The sequence below is a fragment of the Exophiala dermatitidis genome (assembly GCF_000230625.1).
Source record: "Exophiala dermatitidis NIH/UT8656 unplaced genomic scaffold supercont1.5, whole genome shotgun sequence".
In the NCBI taxonomy this organism is placed as follows: Eukaryota; Fungi; Ascomycota; class Eurotiomycetes; order Chaetothyriales; family Herpotrichiellaceae; genus Exophiala; species Exophiala dermatitidis.
In genome coordinates this window covers 2,825,027-2,842,152 of record NW_008751650.1, presented here as the reverse complement: position 1 = coordinate 2,842,152, position 17,126 = coordinate 2,825,027, and the positions used below count along the sequence as shown (strand labels likewise).

Here is a 17,126-nt window from a genome sequence, read left to right as displayed (position 1 = left end):
GATGTCTCCCTGCCTCGACTCCAGCCACGATTCTCCAACCAGAACTGATGCTGATGCTGTCATGCAGCCGCCACTGTAACTCGTGGAGCCCTGCGCCGGACAGGGACAGAGAAAGCAAAACCCTTCAATCAATAGTCGTGCTGCGCCCATTACACACAACTCTCCAAACAAGACTGTTCCCGGATTCCTTATTGAGGAATCATCGTTATCGTCATCATAGAAAATGTCTCCCCGGCCCTATTTCGGTTGTGTTCGACTCGGTTGATTGGCCGTCGCAATGTTTTCGTCAATTCGTAAACATGGTAGCCAGGTACCTAAGGTATCTTCTGAGGGCAGCTTCACGTGCCCCTCTTTCATATAGAACACATTATGTCCATAGCATTTCGATCGGTCCCGGCGTCTGCTGACAGGTTGTATACACCCAACAGGCCATCCTTGTATACGGACGATTTCTGGTATCTTCCCGAGGTGACCAACGTGAGCGGGTTTGATGACACCCGGGTGCAATTAGTCCTCGTGTCACCTCATCAACCAATCATGGCAGTACGACTCTTTGTACTCGAAGGTGACGAGAACTTTTATACACCGGTGTCGTCACCGTTCTGGGCCGACTGGTTCGACAATGACTGTTTGCTAGCGCTAATCATTAAGCTCTTCTCGGAACAGAAATCTTCCAATTATTGTCGCATAGGCGCCGCCATAGACTGCTGTGGGGCGTATATCCGTTGGCGTTTATTCGCATTTCCCATCTCACCACCTCCACTCATCTCGGCTTGACCCCTCCTCTGCATTTGTTGTTGCATTACTCCTTGTCGCATCCCCATGGGCGTCTGGGGCCCTGTCGAATATGTATTCCCATTCATGTCCATGAATTGTTGTTGTTGCTGAGGTAGTCCCGTGAAAGTCATGTTGGCATTCGCAGGCGACAACCCCGAATACTGGCTTGGAGAGTTCCACGCTCCACTCGATCCGGCCGGAGACGTCCCAGCGGACATGTCATCGCGTACCGACTGCCCTGAAGAGGACGGTCCGCCGGACTGACCCATGGCTGTTGAGGCGGATTGCTGTTGTACGTCTCTTCCCTGCGGAAGCTTTTTCAAATGCATGAGATGTTTCTCCAACATATCCAGGAGGGACTTGCGAGTAAAAGGTTTAGGTAAGACGTCATCCATGCCGTGGTGGAAATACATTTGAATATCGTCCGATCGGATGTTAGACGTCATGGCCACAATCGGGGTGCGATCAAATTGCCGGATGATATGACACGCCGAGACGCCATCCAGGTTCGGCATGATGATATCCATGAGGATCATGTCGTACTTGATGCCTTCTTGCATCTTGCTGACCGCCTCCAGACCGTCCAAGGCACAATCGACCACGCAGGAAAATGAATACAGGAATTTGCCTCCGATCTGTCGACAAGTCGGGTCATCCTCGACCAACAGGATCCTAGGCGGCCGACTCCAACCGGGGTCAACCAGACCACTCTTCTTGCGGGTGTCGGCAAACTGGGCCCGCGGATCTTGTGTTTCTCTCGAGGGCATGGGATAGGGGATGTTGTTGATGTGCTCGCTGTACATGGGATCAATGCCGTTGTTGGAACCCATGGGGTAAACGATGGCATCCATATCATTCGGATTCATCTTTACATATCCCATGCTACCGCTGGACGTGGCCGAGTTGTTCCCTCGGAGCTGAGCACTGCGAGGATCCTGTGGATTGGGCGGAGTCGCCATGTTGGTGTTCAACTGCTCCAAGCCAGCCGTGTTAAACTGACCGTCAGGTTTGACCTCGTTGAGAAGCTTCGAGGCATGCTGCAACGGAGAGGCTGGAATGTCATCTTCTTGCGGAGGCATGTTTTGGCTGGTGGGTGTCAAAGTGGTCCCCGTCTGCGCCTGGTCCGCTTGAGGAGCAAACAGGCCTTTGCTGTCCCTTCGCTGCTTCGCGTCCACCGAATGCAAATAGCTCATGACATCCTGCATGACTCGGTCATGGTTGACCACGGTTTTCTGTAGGCGCAGGAGTTCTTGGACCACCATTTGGTGATTCATCTGAAGCTGGGTAGTCGTCTGCACCAAAGACTCGATCTGTTGGGCTTGTGCTACAATCTGTTGGTTCATTAGGTCAATCTGCTGAATCGAGATCTGATCCTCGCTAAGGTTGGATGTCTTGCGGGGCGCAGGAGCCTTGCGTCTGATGTTGTCCAGGGTGTCTTTGCTGTTCGCTTTAAACTCAGGATGGCGGAACTCCCAGGCATTTGCGCCGTATATTGACGTTCCACCGTCCTCATTGTTCTGTCGCACCTTGTGGAAGTCGTACTTGTTCAATTGGCGGACAAAGCTGGCGAAATTGGAATGTTTAAAATGTTTGGGTAGAATGGACTTGGTAAACTTTTCATTTTCGAGCACAACAAAACTGTCGCCATCGTCGCTCCAACGAACTACCGAGGAATACGAGGGGTCTTCGAGCATCCTACATGTCATTGATTAGTTTTCTGCGGTTTGCGAGATGATCAACGATAAGGCAGACGCACTTATACAACTTGCGCACAAAGTCGCTCGAGTTATTGCTCGCCGCAGCGCCGCCGCTCTGACCCTCCATGTCGCGTAGTTATGAGAGGCCAGACAAATGCGTCAAGAAGGACAATGTCAATTGTAAGGAGGCGATTGGGTGTTCTTTTCCGTCGAGGTTTCGAGGGTTGATATCGTCGAGGGGTGGTGGTGGTGAGCGGTGATGCAATCGACTGCACGCAGCCGGATCAGGAACACATCGCCTAAAAATAAGGGTACGCAGAAATCGCGGGCGAGAGTGAGCTGGCGTGAGATAAAATTTCGATCAGATTTGCTGGGTGCGGATGGTTATTGTCGATGTGATGTGATGGAATGTTGAATGCGGTTCGAATTCGCGAGAAGCACAGAATGCGCGAGGGCGATGGGTGGACGCCGGCGACGGTCGGTTGTAGTGGTGTAGTTACAGTAGGAGGTTGTGGTCGTAGGCTGAGGTATGAGGTACGGGCAGTTCAGACCAGCGGTCGGTGTGCCAAAGTGCAGTGGAATTCCAGTGTGGGCAACTCAGCAGGACGAGGAGGAGAAGGACTTCAGGTTGGAGGGTACGCAACCTCGCAGGAGTAGCTCGTCCCTGTTTGGCCAGGATTCGAAGAATCTTGGTCGGGGCGGGAATTGTGAGAGAGATCTCCGAGGGCACCAAGCGCCGCGCTAGACGGGTAGCAAGGAATGGCGGCAGGGAAGATGTGGGTTGCCAGTGTGTGTTTGGTGCCTTCGACTTCGGCGAGCGGCGGTGGTCAGCCTCAACTTGACTGACACTACTAATTACTGGCAGAGCCGGAGCAGCTGTACAAGCAGTAGTAGCGAAGTGTGTTTTGAGTGGATGGAGCAAGCAACGAACTTGCGAACACCGGACGGGCGCACGGCCATCGGTCAGTTGGAGGCGAGGTGGATAACTTGAAGACGGCTGCTTAAAGCTTGAGGTTGCGATGGGATAGGGAGACACTGGCAGTGGCAGTACCTACCTCGTAGGTAGTGGATGTGGGTGGATTGTGATTTGAAGCAGTTCAATTGCGCCCAGCTTCGAGCGTCGGAGGGAGGCGCCGGTGGGAGAGCGATCACTACCTCATACTGCTACCGCAATGCTGGACACTGGCCCTAGGAGGCCGGGGTTGGGAGGCTCCCTAGGCGGAAGACAGACCCCCAGGCTCTGATCACCGCCCTTAATAAAACCGCGTACTCCTGCTGGCCTACAGTGTGGTATAGCTGCCTGTCGTACCTTACTAGGTTCCAACGATCGATTGTCCCGACTGACCACAACCCTGAGGGTGTTACGCCATCCTATGCAGGGCCCTCGCCTTTTATTCATTATTGCTCTATCATATACATTGTAGTCGTTAGCGAGTCGTCGGCGAAGGGGCTCCGTTTACCCTGGTGATAGTACCTCTACAATTGATGGCCTGACCAGCCTGCCACGCCCGTGCTTGCGAACAGTCGTGATACTTCCTCTACGCCGGCAGTTGCAAGAGGTGCACGCAGTTGCCAATGCGCAGCGGATTTCTCGGATTTGGCATCTGTAACTTCGGGGTGGCAGCTCCAGTTTTGCTCGTTCTCTGTTCAGTTCTCATCTTTTTCAGTTGGCCGAGGCCTGCAGGGACCACAGTCTGGTACCGACCCAATGAAATATGGCCGACAAACCAGTCTGCCGCTGTTCGTAGCCGTGAACCGTCCACACGGCGGATGTGGCTAAACTGTTATGTCCTAGCACAACATACCATCCCTGCACTGGCCTCCAAATGTGGATGCGTTAGTTGCCCTGATGGCGGGGGTTCTACAAGCAGGCCTTAATTGGAGGACATCCTTGCCCGTTGCGGCTTGGGGGCGTGATGAAGGTCGGTGACAGTGGTTTGTGCGTCAAGCTGATCAGGGCCGCCGTTGGAGAGAGGCCCTGGCTCAGTAGTCTTTGGCTTGACAGGCATCGCCTCGAGCACTGAAACTGATTCGTGCGCAGTTCCGGCGTTAAACACATCTCATCCGATTGAGAAAAACCATCGCTTCCACCATGGAAGGCTCTATTCAGGCCTTCAGGTTAGGACTGTTGGCGAAGCAAACAATAGTTGCAGGCTTCGACACAGTTGCCAGTCCGCCATTCTTTGATGCTGGGCTCTATCCTCCGAAAATAGAGCGCCGCTGCCGCTCGCGCTGGAGTACTAGAGGATCGCTGAGAGACCTGAAGCCTGCCTTTGCTCTCATCGTGAAGGTCGATGTCAATGGGCTTCCTTCTCCGCCCTTGAATATAATCCGTCACATACAGGCTCAACCCCAAGGACCGCCTCTGTCGAAACACCATGACTCCAGTCTCGGTGGTATTCTGATGTGGTTGCCACACATAATTCCTGCTTGATCGCAGTTGTTTTGGTATGCGTGTGCTGACACCTTGATTGAGACGTGTACTCCACCTCATACCAGGGATAGGAAGGCGAACATGTCCGTCGCTGTGATTGCTGAGGCCGCGAGGCGAGGACTACGCGAGGCACTCATAGTCGCTCCCTTTCTTTATTCTGGTCAATGCATCGATCGTTACATCCCTCAGCAATCTGGAATGGCGTGCAATCAAGCCTGAAGATCGGGGCCTCTCCCACGACATCCGTGGTACAGCAGTCAAAAACATACTTGGCCGTTGAAACTCGGACGCCCAAGCCACACTTTAAAACTGTCGACTGCCAAAGTGGCGTGTTATCCCTTCTTTCGTCTGAGCAGTTCGTCCGCTTCTACTATTATCGTGACTATGCGGTTAAAGATGCCCTGTGCATGCAAAACATGGGTCGCTTATAGCACATCGGTAGCCAACCTCTCTCCTTAGCGACCGGTTCACGTCAAACACGTTTAAATGATGCACCAACCTATTGGCCCGGGCCAGGAGGGTCCCGTCAAGGTATCCCGATATGAAATGAGAAGGGTTCGAGACTCAAATAGGCCAAAAATAAAGAGCCTGACCATTCTGTAAGTCACGCCAGTACCAGTAGTGTTGTTATGAAGACAGCGACGTTCATCGGAGACAGGTCTCCTTTGGGAAATGCATGAAGCTATGGTCTGAATTAGGATACGGGCACGGCTCCAACCGGAAAGTGGCCCATAAAACTGCAAGCAAACAGTGAGTACCTATCGAGAGGGCTGGGAGGACTGAGTTCTGCTCAATACTTCGCGATCAGTCGCGTCAAGGCCGGTTTGTACCCTCCACAACTCTGCTGTAAACAAAGAATAATTTGACCAATTTCGCCATCATGGTGCAAGCTGAATTGCCAACACATTGCTGCCTTGTCCTAAGCCGCTTGTGTGAACGCAGTGCACTGAAGCAAAGTGGGCTGGAGGCACGTCAATTCCAAATCTTGTATGTACTGTAGGCCGCTAGGAATGTGCGGCAACGTGATCAGAGGTTGGCCCTCTATATATTGTTCGCTCCCCTTTTATGGTAAACATCATGATGTATTCAAAGCTTGCCCCTGCTCCTGAATGTTCGCGCGGGGGTGTTTGGGGAGTTTAGAAGCGTTTATGAGCATTAGAATAAGAATCCAAAATACTGTACAATCTTTTGTACGCTATTTCAAATTGTTGGCTGAAAGTTGAACGTGTACCTAGGTACGTTAAGTTTAGTGCCTGACCCTGTTCCGCGCTTCCAGTTCCACTGCACTCCAGGGCTGGCAACTGGACAACCTCTTGAACTCGGTAAAGCGGGTTGGGGAACTTGAAAGCTGTTCGAAGCTCCCCCTCCCCCGCGATTACTAAGCCGGATATCTGCATTTGCGGCCCCAGCATTTGCTAGAAGCACCCATATTGTGCCTGGGCAGCTGCCAATTGCGCAATCCACAGCTTCAGACGGCCACTGACGACACTGGCAACTACCACTGCAGTGTGCCTCAGGCTGCGCTGTTCATGCGTTAAGGTTCTCAATTTATTCCTACAGCTACTGCTACTGTACTATCCCACTGCTCTGCCACTCCAGTCCACTGATTAACAAGAGATAACACCCCAACGGCAACTTGACCCGCGTCAGATCACACTTGACCTGCGCCTGCACCTTGAACTGCAGACTGCAGACTGCCGCTTCTGCTACTATTCCAAATACTAGACTTGTAGTGCGAACATAAAGCCAGAGGTTCCTCCGTGCAATGTTGGCTCGATCCATCTTGCGGACTACTACTTCACACTCTTTTCGTCCAGCATCATCAGCTTCATTCATCAGATCATTCTCATCGACACCAGCAATCATGGTACTGCACCTACTTTGCATTACGTCCCTACCTTACTCTGCCCACCTCCGCGGGTCTAGGGTCCTGTGCTGACTGTTTCACGCTTTGTATAGGTTAAAGTAGGCGACCCCATTCCCGACGTCGACCTGTTCGAGGATTCGCCCGGAAACAAGGTCAACCTGTCCAAAGAGCTCAGTTCCGGCAAAGGCGTCATCATCGGCGTTCCCGCTGCCTTCTCTCCATCATGCTCCGACACCCATATTCCCGGCTACGTTGCAAGTGATAAGCTCAAGAGCGCTGGCAAAGTGTTTGTGGTCTCGGTGAACGACCCTTTTGTGTAAGACAGACACTAGACGACCGCACCCTGTTGTTGCACACAGCCAATCTGACATTTGTTGGTATAGCATGAAAGCATGGGCCAAGAGCCTCGACGAGTCAAAGAAGAGCGGCATTCGGTTCCTCGCCGACCCCGCAGGCGAGTTTACCCGAGCTTGGGATGTCGAGTTTGATGCTTCAAAACTGCTGGGCAACAAGCGAAGCAAGCGTTACGCCGTTGTCACCGAAGATGGAAAGGCCGTCAAGGTTGCCGTAGAGCCTGACAACACCGGTGTCACAGGTGAGCATTTTATCCTGGATTTGTATTTACTTTGTTCTTTTTCTAATTCCAAAACAGTGTCTGCCGCCGACAAAGTGCTGTAAGCCTCTGCCAGATACGGGTTCAGGGTGAAAAGAAAGTGACAGTGTGCCAGGTCCGCCATTCCAAAGGCACAGCTGTGATGTGATTGCTTGGGTGCAGGAAGTGCGAGCGTCACTATAAACCCACACCGGCCTGGATTGAATCAATCATCTCTATCGAAGTGTTCTCCTTTTTTCCTTTTAGGGGCCTTCCTACACCACCGCAAGTCAATCAATATTCAGTTACCGGTCGAGTATTCCTATCTCGTGATTGTCTTCTTCAGTTGCTTTCAAGTGTGAAGTTCGTAACCTTCTTATCTGCATCAGCTCAGTAGAGCCCTAACTTCTGCGCCGGTACGAGGATAAAGCCCTCTGATTGATGGTGCTTGTTCTTCTATTTGGTCGTTCTGGCTTGCTTCATCGCCCTCCGGTCGTATGTTCTCTGCACTTATAACTCCCAATAGACCTTCCAATTCGTCGAAATCCGCGCAGAATCGCTCCACTGCCTCGGCAATGACGTCTTTGGCGATGGTTCGATCGACGACACTTTTCAAAGAATCTTGGGCGTCCATGAAGGCTGAAGACAAGAACTCGTCCAGGCGCTGGGCGGCCTCGTCCAGATTCTCCACGAGCCAGGATCTCGCACTTTCGGGACTGGTGCCTCGGCGCGTATCGAGTTGTTGCATCAAGTCCCTGACGCCCGAATCCTCAAGGAATGTAGTGGCCAAATACTCCACCAGCTGATCGCGCAGGGAGTGTATCTCGGCCACGCTTTTCTCCAGGGGAATTTGCACCACGGGGGCCTGACCGGAGAGAGAAGCCAGGGTAGAGCGCACGAGACCCATATAATTGATCTTGTAAATGGTGCTGCGCCGGACATCGGGGATCTGGACGGCGGCCTCTGCACAGACATTGAGGATCCCGCCGAGCATGGCGGCGAACAGACGTTCCAATTCCCGCTCCGTCATCTGGGGTCCTCTGGCCGTGACGACTTCTGAAAACTGGGACAAAGCCGTGGTCAGGAAAGCGGGTGGACTGAGATCTGTGGATGCTGAGCTATCCTCTGCCGCTGTGGCGGTTGCGGCGGCGGTTTCTTCCTCCATCATGGCCTCGAAGTGGGCGAGTGTCGAGGTTTGTAGGGATTGCATTGTTTTGGTTAGTGACGAGTCGCTGCCAACCAGTTTGCCGAACATGTCGCGGTAGAAGTCTAACAAGTTGAAGATTTTAAAGGCTAGAACAGGGTCGGTGTTTGTTCGCACGGCGATGTCGATGCGCGACTGGAGCGTTTCGCAGACGGAGGCGAGGTTGCGCGAGATGAGTTCGGATAGAGCCTTGCGGCCGTCGAAGACTGGTTCTTTTTGGTCTTTTTGGTTTTGATTTTGCTCTTCGGTAGAGGTGGGGGAAGAGGAGGATGAAGATATTGAGGTTGATGATGAAACTCGACGGCCTGGGATACGTGCCCATGGCTCGCTGGCCTGGGCGGCCGAGGAGAGACCCTTTGCGATCTCGTCTGCATCCGATACAAAGAGACCTTCGAGGGCTTCTTTTTCCGACACGGCCGCCGAGTGGACCCAGGCTAGCATGTCGCCTATATATCGTAATGGTTCATGGGTTGAAAATTCAATGGCTTTACCTGATCCGGGTACGGCTCCGCCGGTCAGAGCAGTATGGAACGACTCGGCCAAAGTCGACTGTCTGGCCTCTGCGAAAAAGTCCAAACAATTTTGAAACAATGTAGGCCGTTCACTCAGAACCCTCAGGGCGCGACGGATCGAGGCCGAAATATGCGGGTCTTCAAGATCCAATGCCCGAAACTCGCGCTGGATCCAAGTATATAGTTTCTTGAAGCCCGCGTCCAAATGTCGTGCCGTCTGTTCCATGAGGTCTAATCCAAGGCGCTGGTTCTCGGTGTCGTAACCTAATAGAACTTCGCAGTCTCGGTGAATCTGTTTCACTCGGTCTAGAACGGCAAAGAATCGTTCGTCAACTGGTTCCGCGGAGCTGGTTAGGATGTCGAGGTCGGAGGGGGATACTAGAAAGTGTGCGTTGAAGGCGTTTAGGAGCTGTTGTTTCGTTTCGGTCTCTTGTTTGCGTGTTAGCAGTGTGCTGGCTTCTTCGAGCATTGGGCCGGTTTCTTGCTTGGCGGCCACGATGTGGTGCCGCATTGAGGCACATGTCTGGTTGAGGGTTGCGATCATGGCGCCCACGCGTTTGAGTTGCTGGAATAGGGAGAAGGTGTTAGCCTGGAGATCTGTCTTTCTCGGGGTTGCTTCTTGTCTTTGCAATTCAACTGCGTACTGTAACAAGACACTTCCCAAGCCGAGCATGTGCCAACGTGGCAGATTGTAGAGGTTCAGTAGCCCCTGGGCATATGGGTCTGGGCAATACATACCTCCGCAACCTGTCCAAAATCGTCCACAATCTTTGCATTGCAGGATATCACCTCTTTCTGCGCCGCGGCCTTTAGATTTCTTCTGGTCTCTTCGTCACTTTGTATCCCGCGCCCGTCGAGCACGCGGAGCGCATCGCGGGTTTCGTGGTCGGCAAACGATGAGGATAGAACACCCGCGAGTTTCGTCGTCAGGGCATTACTTCGTCGCGAAGCCGATAATGGCCCTGGCCCTGGCCCTGACCCTGACCCCTCCGATCCTGGTGTCGTGGGCACATCTGGACCGGTGGACAGTGGCCCATCGAGGCCGGCGAAGTAGTGGCTGGCCATGTACACTGCTGGTCTGTACAGGCAGTAGAAGACACTGCTGGGATGGTGCCAGGTATGTTAAACTGCCGTACCTGGTCTTTTGGATTCGGGGGAACTTGAAGTTGTAGGTTTGGAGTTGGAGTCAAAGTCCAATGCATGTGCACGTCGAGTCAGTTGTGGACAGATCAATCTGGAGCGTCGAGTCATGGCGGTTGCATCATCTTTAGGTTCATCAGTCAGTTCGGTCGCTGTACCTGTCGAGGTACCTTACATTGTACCTTTCATGGACAAACTTTCTTATCACAGCAGTTAAGACTGGAGCTGCCTTGTATAATACTTTACTGAATCATCTGCTCGTCTTCCTGGAGTAGAGGCATGCACAAAACATGGGCTATGACACTGGTTCACGCGCAAGAACACACCTGGGCCACGGTGACACTCCCTTACACCAGACACCTTTCCCTTAACCTTTCCCTTAATCTGTACCAGATCGCGGAGCGACCTACGAGTCGGAAAACAGATGCACATCACAAGGTAGTTGGTAAGGTACTGTAAGACCGTCGAATGTATTGTGATCCTCGGATTGCACACTAACGCTACTAACACGACCACTTGAGCAAACCTGGTCCTTGCAACGTGAAGCAAGCAATCATCTCACATCTGCGAGACCAACCATTTGACACCCCCGATCAGGTTCTGAATATACTCCTGGCTTTCTGGCACAGATGGGAAAATCCAGAAATAATGCGGCAAACCCTTATAATGGTCATGCTTGGTTGGCACACCAGCCTTCTTGAGCGCGGCCTCCATGACATAGGCATCATCTCGCAGCGGGTCCTTCTCACAGCTCACAAAGTAAGTAGGCGGGAAGTTCTTGTGGTTGTCGGTAGCCAGGGCGGTAAAGATATTGCTGTCCTTGGGATCCACGCCGGCATGGTGATAAAAAGCCTCCATAGACCCCTTGTCGATGATCGGTACGTTCTCCTTGTTCTCCTCATACGCCTTGTAAATGGACCGGTACTCCTCGGGCACATTGTCCCAGTGAAGCGTGCAGGGGACCACGGCGGCAACACCCTTGATGTTATTGCGCTTCGAGGGGTCTTTGACAAGAGCGTTGGCTACCTGCAATGCGAGTGCACCGCCGGCCGAGCCGCCGATGGTGTAGAATTTGTTGGGATCTCCACCGATAGAAGCTGCGTTTTGATGGGCCTGCAGAACACAAGTCAGAACAGGACAAAAGTCTGGCATTGACAGACAACAAAACCAGGGTTTTGTTGACAAAGGGAGAGTACTAGAGTCTAACTTACCCATCTATACACCTTCAGTGTGTCCTGAAGTTGCGTGGGGACTTTATGTTCCGGCGCAAGGCGGTAGTCCACACTGACAATGATGGAAGGGACGTGTTCAGCCACAACTCGGCACAGAAGGTCGTCCGAGTTGAGGTCGCCAGTCATCCAGCCGCCGCCGTGCGTCCAGATTCCCACGGGCAAGGGTCCTTGCTTCGAGGCTTCCTTGGGCGTGTACAGTCGGTACTTGATGCCGTCGACCTCGCCGTCCTTGCTTTCCACCGCGTCCGACGGCTGCGGCAGTTGAGGCAGCAGTAGCTGTACTAGTTGCTCATATTGTCCTCTGATTTCCTCGGGGGTTCCGTGCAACACCATGCGACCACCGAGGTTCTTCTCCAACTATATATACAAACAACAAAAATGTGAATATGTTCTTCTTTGTTTGTTATTGCCTCAGGCTGGGCGGCGGCCCGGGGGGTTGGGGTGGTGGGGGGAAGGGAGAGCTACGTATGGGAATAAGACGTACCTCAATCCATGACTCTGTATAACTCATCTTGATTCGGCTGAAGTGTGTCAGTAAAGCAGGAATATCTGGCTGGCTGGATTCAGAGTAGAATATTGAAAACAAACGAGGATTTGAGGAACGTCTGCTGGTGTGGAAACAGTCCGAAACACCGTAGAAAGGACGACGTCTCCTTTGCACTGTCTTGTGAACCTATATACTAATTACTGGGGTAGGACAACGGAATGCATTGCTTCCCAATACGAGCAACCTCGGCTATACCTCCTGGCGGGTGGGATACAGCTGAGCGGGACGTGGTGCCATGAAGCTGCGGCACGGCGGTCCTGGGCACTGGCACTGGCACTGCACCCCAACGCAAACCCCAGGTTGGGCCAGCTGAACGTGAATCGGGTCGAATAATACGGGATTAAGCGAGATGGATTCGAGTTCAGTTCGTCGAACCCCCCAGGCTGGAGAACCGCCCGCTCCGCCGTTTCGGGTCCCCGCAAAACAGAAACACCCCGATTCGGCTCTCACGAGTCAGAATGCTCAACGCTCTTGCAGCGTCAGTGCGGCACCTCAGCGTGCAAGGAGCTGAAGTCGAAGCATAGCATCTCCTGGAGGGGTTTTGTGTATTTGGGATCAATTTAGTCTGGTTACGGCGGCTGCAATGGTTACTGCGAGTCTGGGTCCTAGACTATCTTTCTGGTTTGGTACCGCAGTCTCGTAATCCCGATAATGCCAAGCCGAGGGATGAGAGTCCATGCAAGGAAGGTCCTTCTCTCTCGGCATATTGCTTGGATGCCGTTACTGTCTGGCTTGTTGCTTGAATTCAAACATACATACAGCGCTCTAGTTGGGTATAAAGACAAAAAGACCAATTAAGCCCTGTCTCTCTGTTTATCAGACTCTACTACTAGGTGTCCTCTAGAAGATCCTGTGCAAGAATCGTACCATCAATATTGATTCTCTCAAAGCGGCACTGGCCATGCTCTTCTCTTCAGCGATAAAACAACCATCATCCATTCCCAACAAACCGCTCCATGCGACCTCTTTCAAAACAAACCACTCCAGCAGAAGTCAGACTGATCAGGCGGCCTCCCCAAAATTATAATGGCCCGTATCCTTTGCATGTCTCGTGGCCCCAGCCTCACCGACACAAACTGCTCCACAGTCACCACACCTGAGCCTGAACCCCGCCGTGTCAGTATAGTAATGCCGGTCCTGCAATTTCTGGCATAACGCAATGGCACTAGCCAAGACTTCAGTAGACAGCGGTTCCTCGAACTGCTTGACATCATTCTCCGGCGACATGCCAAACAGACTCAAGGCGATGGTATCGTAGTGAATGCCCGAGTAGACGACAAAACAACGTCGGGCAGCGCCCTCATTGTACCGATCGACCCGTAACGTCTGGACATCAAGACTGCAAATCTCAATATCGAATTGTCGACTAAGTATGTCCAGTTCGATCTGGCCGCCCCAGGCATCTTCGCTCTGGATCCAGCGGCAGTAAGCGTCTGGCTCCTTGTTGTCCAGGATCGCTTTGGTGTATTTCTCGGGATTCGCCTGGATGGTCTGCGCGACGATTGATCGCAATTCCGTTACTGCGTCCACGTCTGATAAGACGGCACTGGCTACTGCTCGGAATAGGCATGAGTTGTCGTCCGGCATGATGCGGAGGACGAGTGATCCGCCTAGATCTGGTAGGAAGATCTCCGGTGGGTCAGTGGTCATTTCTTTGTTTTCTTTGCGCGTGAGGGATAATGGTTCGGCTGCCGTGGTGGATTTGTTTAATGTAGGACCTGCGTTTGCTGGTGGTGGTTGTGCAACATTGCGGTGATGGTCGTTCGATGAGCCCGGGCTGGCTTGGGTTTGCTGCGAACCATTGCTTGAAGCACTCTGAGCTGGCTGCTTGGTGGTGGCGGTGGAATCCTTTCGCGCTGCGGATGGTTCGGCAGGGTTGACTATCAGTTGCTCTCCGTTCAATTTGACGTCAAGCTCCGACAGCAGCTTGGATCCAGTATATTGGTCGAGCGGCAGCGTCTTTGGAGGATAGCCAGCTTTGACGTCGAACGAGGACAATCCTGTTTCGGCGGCAATGGTTTGACGCAACGTTTCCACGGTCGCCGACTCGTCGAGCGTTGCTGTTGTCGACTTGCCCGACGGCCCTCGAATCCGGACCCGCATCGCGTTTGTGTTCTCTGTGTTCTTCGTATCACAAAACCGGAGTGACTGGATTTTGCGGCCGCGCTACAATTTGCTATGTTCACAAGAAAGACAAGTCCTTCTCACAAAGACAAGAACGCCTGATTGGATGCTGTCGCCACATAGAAAAGACTGGTCGGAAATGGAAGCAGAGATTGTTACTTTGTGCGCAAGCTGTAGCAGGCGCGCCAGTGCTCGCTGATTGCCTAGCCCCCCTTTGTTGTCTCAGCGACTAGGCAACCCTGAAGTTGGGAACCAGGATATCAAAGTAGAAGTGCACACTGGCGACAGTATGGGAAGCACAGCACAACCTCCGATTGACGCCACAGCTCCCTCCTGCTCAAATGCGCGTCGTCATGGAAGACATCTGACCGCCGGAAAACGAATCGCCTATATCTGAATTTTTATATTGAAATTGAGCAAACACCGGGTTAGAGCATTGTAGGGTTTAGATAAAGAAATCTAATATACAGATGCAGTCGATATATATATATAGAAGGTTCGCCATCGCGATAGAGGATACAAGGCCCGAGGTCGCGATTACTAAGAGCGACGTGCCAAGAATTGCAATAAGCCCATCACGTAAGCAACAGTCCTGTCACGTGCGAGGCTGAGGACTACTAGGGGCACCTTACGCCAGACAACTACTCCTTCGTCCTTGCAGCTTCAACGGCGACGATTTTGAGCATGACAGTGGAAGGGTTTGTCCACTAAGGAGACAGTTATGTTGATTTTTACCCAGACGACCTCTTCCTTCTGCGCACTGTGCTTAACTGCCTAAATGTAAGCTGGGGACTTGTATGAAAAAGCAGGGTACAGGACGTGCCAGGTCCGGCCTCTTTCTAGGACATTTGCCAGCAGACCACAAGTGGTTGAACACTGTAGCTGCCACATCACAGAGCCAATCATACTAGACGTATCCGTTCATAGCTCCGGCAGTCTGAGTCTGCACCGCAATCATCGGTCAACAAACACGATGCCCACATCCCTCAGCCGCTCACTCTTGACTCTGCGCGGCATCTCGGCATCATTAGTCACACTTAGCAATTCACGTCGAGCATCTTCTTCATTTTGCATACCCCTTTCTGGCACTATCATCGGCCCCAGGCGACAGGAGCGCAGCAGTGTGGCGATTAAGGCGACGATCTCGACCTGGCTGAACTTCTCGCCGACACAGACTCTGGGCCCACCAGACCAGGCATTAAACGCCTTTTCGGCGGCAGGAGAGGGAGCCTTGAAGACTTCCTGACCTGTCTCTGGGTCCTCATGGATCCATCTCTGCGGCCGCCACTCAAGAGAGTCCGGTCCCCACCAGCGTCGATCCGTCTGCGAGCCCGCAAAGTCCCAATTGACATAAACGCCCGGCGGAATCATGAGTTCGTGTTTCCCTACCCGGAGAAGCTGTGGCTCATTCAGGCAGATCCGCGTGGTGTCTCCGAGAGGACCCCAGAAGCGTAATGTTTCATACTGGAAAGGTAACAAATCATGTCAGCGAGGATACCTTTAAAATTCACAGGAAATGGCGATAGTGGTAGTATCAATGTGATAAGGAAAGGACAAGACAGACCAAGACAGCTTTACATCTCAACAGACGGGGAAAGACCCGGTCATATTCCAGAACGTCAGTTTCGTCGAGTACGGCGTCGACTTCTTCACCCACCCATTCTTGAACGTGGGCATGGGTGGCCAGGAACGGAAAGACATGCATGAGCCCGTTGGCGACGGGCTCGAAACCTGCGAGGTTGAGAATAAATATGTTTCCGTACAGTTCAGTGTCGCTCAGAAACGAGCGTTTCCCAGCCGGGGTAAGCTTGCTCCGATCGTCGTCCTTTGCGACCTCGTTGGCATGGATGAGGGCGTTGATAATGTCGGCGCCAGAGGCGGCAGGAGCGGGACCGGTACCGGAGCCCGTTTTTCTCCACTGATCAATAGCCTCTTGACTATATTGCCTGAACTCATTCAGGTGAAGTTCGATATCCTGCAGCCACCGGGGCCTCAACCATTTCGGCACCCAGGAAACCGCGTTTCGGAACATGACCACCCGGAGGAAATCGCTGAATATGTACCAGATGGTATCTGCGAAGCTGACCTTATGACCCAAGGGCACTCGTCGATGGCCTGCGTCGAAGTCATATTGGTGCCCGAACCCGACGGCAGACAGGACGTGCATTGCAAAGATGACACAATCATCTCGAACTTCCTCCAGGTAGGAGCGGCCACCGGAGCGGGCCCTGAGCAACTGGACCATCTGTCCTGCTTGTCGAAGAGCCTCGTGCCACACCAGATGGTACGTCCGCTCCCGGAAGGCCGGGTTGATGATCTTCCTGTGGCGTTGCCAGTCATCGCCGTTGGCCGTCAGCAGGTTCTTGCCGAAGATGTTGAAGATGTGATAGTGGTGCTCTGGCTTTTGCCATGTCTTGTACTTGCTCTCCAGCTCTATTCCTGCCGTCGAGTCCGTCAGGACGATTTCGTTCTTATTGGGCGTCACCAGCACGAAGCAGTCGCCTAGATCTTCGTGCTCCTTGAACCGAATGTGCACGTTCCATCCGTGATATGAATAGTCCATCCAACTGCCCAGATTGAATGGGAGATGTCTGAACAGCGGGTAAAAATACCGCCACATGTGCAACCAGATGTCATCTTGCCGATTGAAAGGCACTATCTTGATGGGGATTCCGAATTTGCGCGCTTCCAAGTAGTTAACGACCAGGCCATACGTTCGGCATGTCGATATCCAAAGGATTGGCACGGTACAGAGAAATATCACAGCCTTGAGAACCTCCATACTGCATGCAATTCTCACACTCCTGTGGATAGCAGAGGTCAATGATCCTGGGTGGGCACAAGACCGGCGATGTGGGTTTGCTTGAGATGTAGGAGCGAAAAAGTTCTCGACCCTTTCTCTCGAGACCACAACTACCACTACCGTTATGGTCATCAATGGATCATGTAGTGGTTCCCGTCCTCATTCCAGGAGATCAGCCTGCCAACTTGGAGCCTGAC

General features: G+C 52.7%; 6 protein-coding genes across 6 annotated transcripts; 1 reads left to right on the top strand and 5 right to left on the bottom strand.

The window, feature by feature from the left end:
• Nucleotides 1-677: 677 nt before the first annotated feature.
• On the bottom strand, nucleotides 678-2,471 carry HMPREF1120_06577 (two-component system, unclassified family, response regulator; the record flags this gene model as incomplete). Its single annotated transcript, XM_009160781.1, has 1 exon — nucleotides 678-2,471. One exon carries the CDS (start codon nucleotides 2,469-2,471, stop codon nucleotides 678-680), a length of 1,794 nt encoding a protein of 597 aa, XP_009159029.1.
• A 3,773-nt stretch (nucleotides 2,472-6,244) lies between these two features.
• Nucleotides 6,245-9,294, top strand: HMPREF1120_06576 (peroxiredoxin). The gene is made up of 4 exons (XM_009160780.1): nucleotides 6,245-6,775; nucleotides 6,868-7,091; nucleotides 7,159-7,370; nucleotides 7,428-9,294. Exons 1-4 carry the CDS (start codon nucleotides 6,674-6,676, stop codon nucleotides 7,451-7,453), a joined length of 564 nt encoding a protein of 187 aa, XP_009159028.1. The 5' UTR covers nucleotides 6,245-6,673; the 3' UTR covers nucleotides 7,454-9,294.
• On the bottom strand, nucleotides 7,753-10,148 carry HMPREF1120_06575 (uncharacterized protein; the record flags this gene model as incomplete). The annotated part of the gene is made up of 2 exons (XM_009160779.1): nucleotides 7,753-9,648; nucleotides 9,822-10,148. The coding sequence occupies 2 exons, from the start codon at nucleotides 10,146-10,148 to the stop codon at nucleotides 7,753-7,755; spliced, it is 2,223 nt and encodes a 740-aa protein (XP_009159027.1).
• Nucleotides 10,149-10,781: 633 nt separating this feature from the next.
• HMPREF1120_06574 (carboxylesterase) lies at nucleotides 10,782-11,966 on the bottom strand (the record flags this gene model as incomplete). Its single annotated transcript, XM_009160778.1, has 3 exons — nucleotides 10,782-11,336; nucleotides 11,435-11,812; nucleotides 11,940-11,966. The coding sequence occupies 3 exons, from the start codon at nucleotides 11,964-11,966 to the stop codon at nucleotides 10,782-10,784; spliced, it is 960 nt and encodes a 319-aa protein (XP_009159026.1).
• Nucleotides 11,967-13,004: 1,038 nt separating this feature from the next.
• HMPREF1120_06573 (uncharacterized protein) lies at nucleotides 13,005-14,105 on the bottom strand (the record flags this gene model as incomplete). The annotated part of the gene is made up of 1 exon (XM_009160777.1): nucleotides 13,005-14,105. The coding sequence occupies one exon, from the start codon at nucleotides 14,103-14,105 to the stop codon at nucleotides 13,005-13,007; it is 1,101 nt and encodes a 366-aa protein (XP_009159025.1).
• Nucleotides 14,106-15,080: 975 nt separating this feature from the next.
• HMPREF1120_06572 (uncharacterized protein) lies at nucleotides 15,081-16,908 on the bottom strand (the record flags this gene model as incomplete). The annotated part of the gene is made up of 2 exons (XM_009160776.1): nucleotides 15,081-15,590; nucleotides 15,691-16,908. 2 exons carry the CDS (start codon nucleotides 16,906-16,908, stop codon nucleotides 15,081-15,083), a joined length of 1,728 nt encoding a protein of 575 aa, XP_009159024.1.
• Nucleotides 16,909-17,126: the final 218 nt, after the last annotated feature.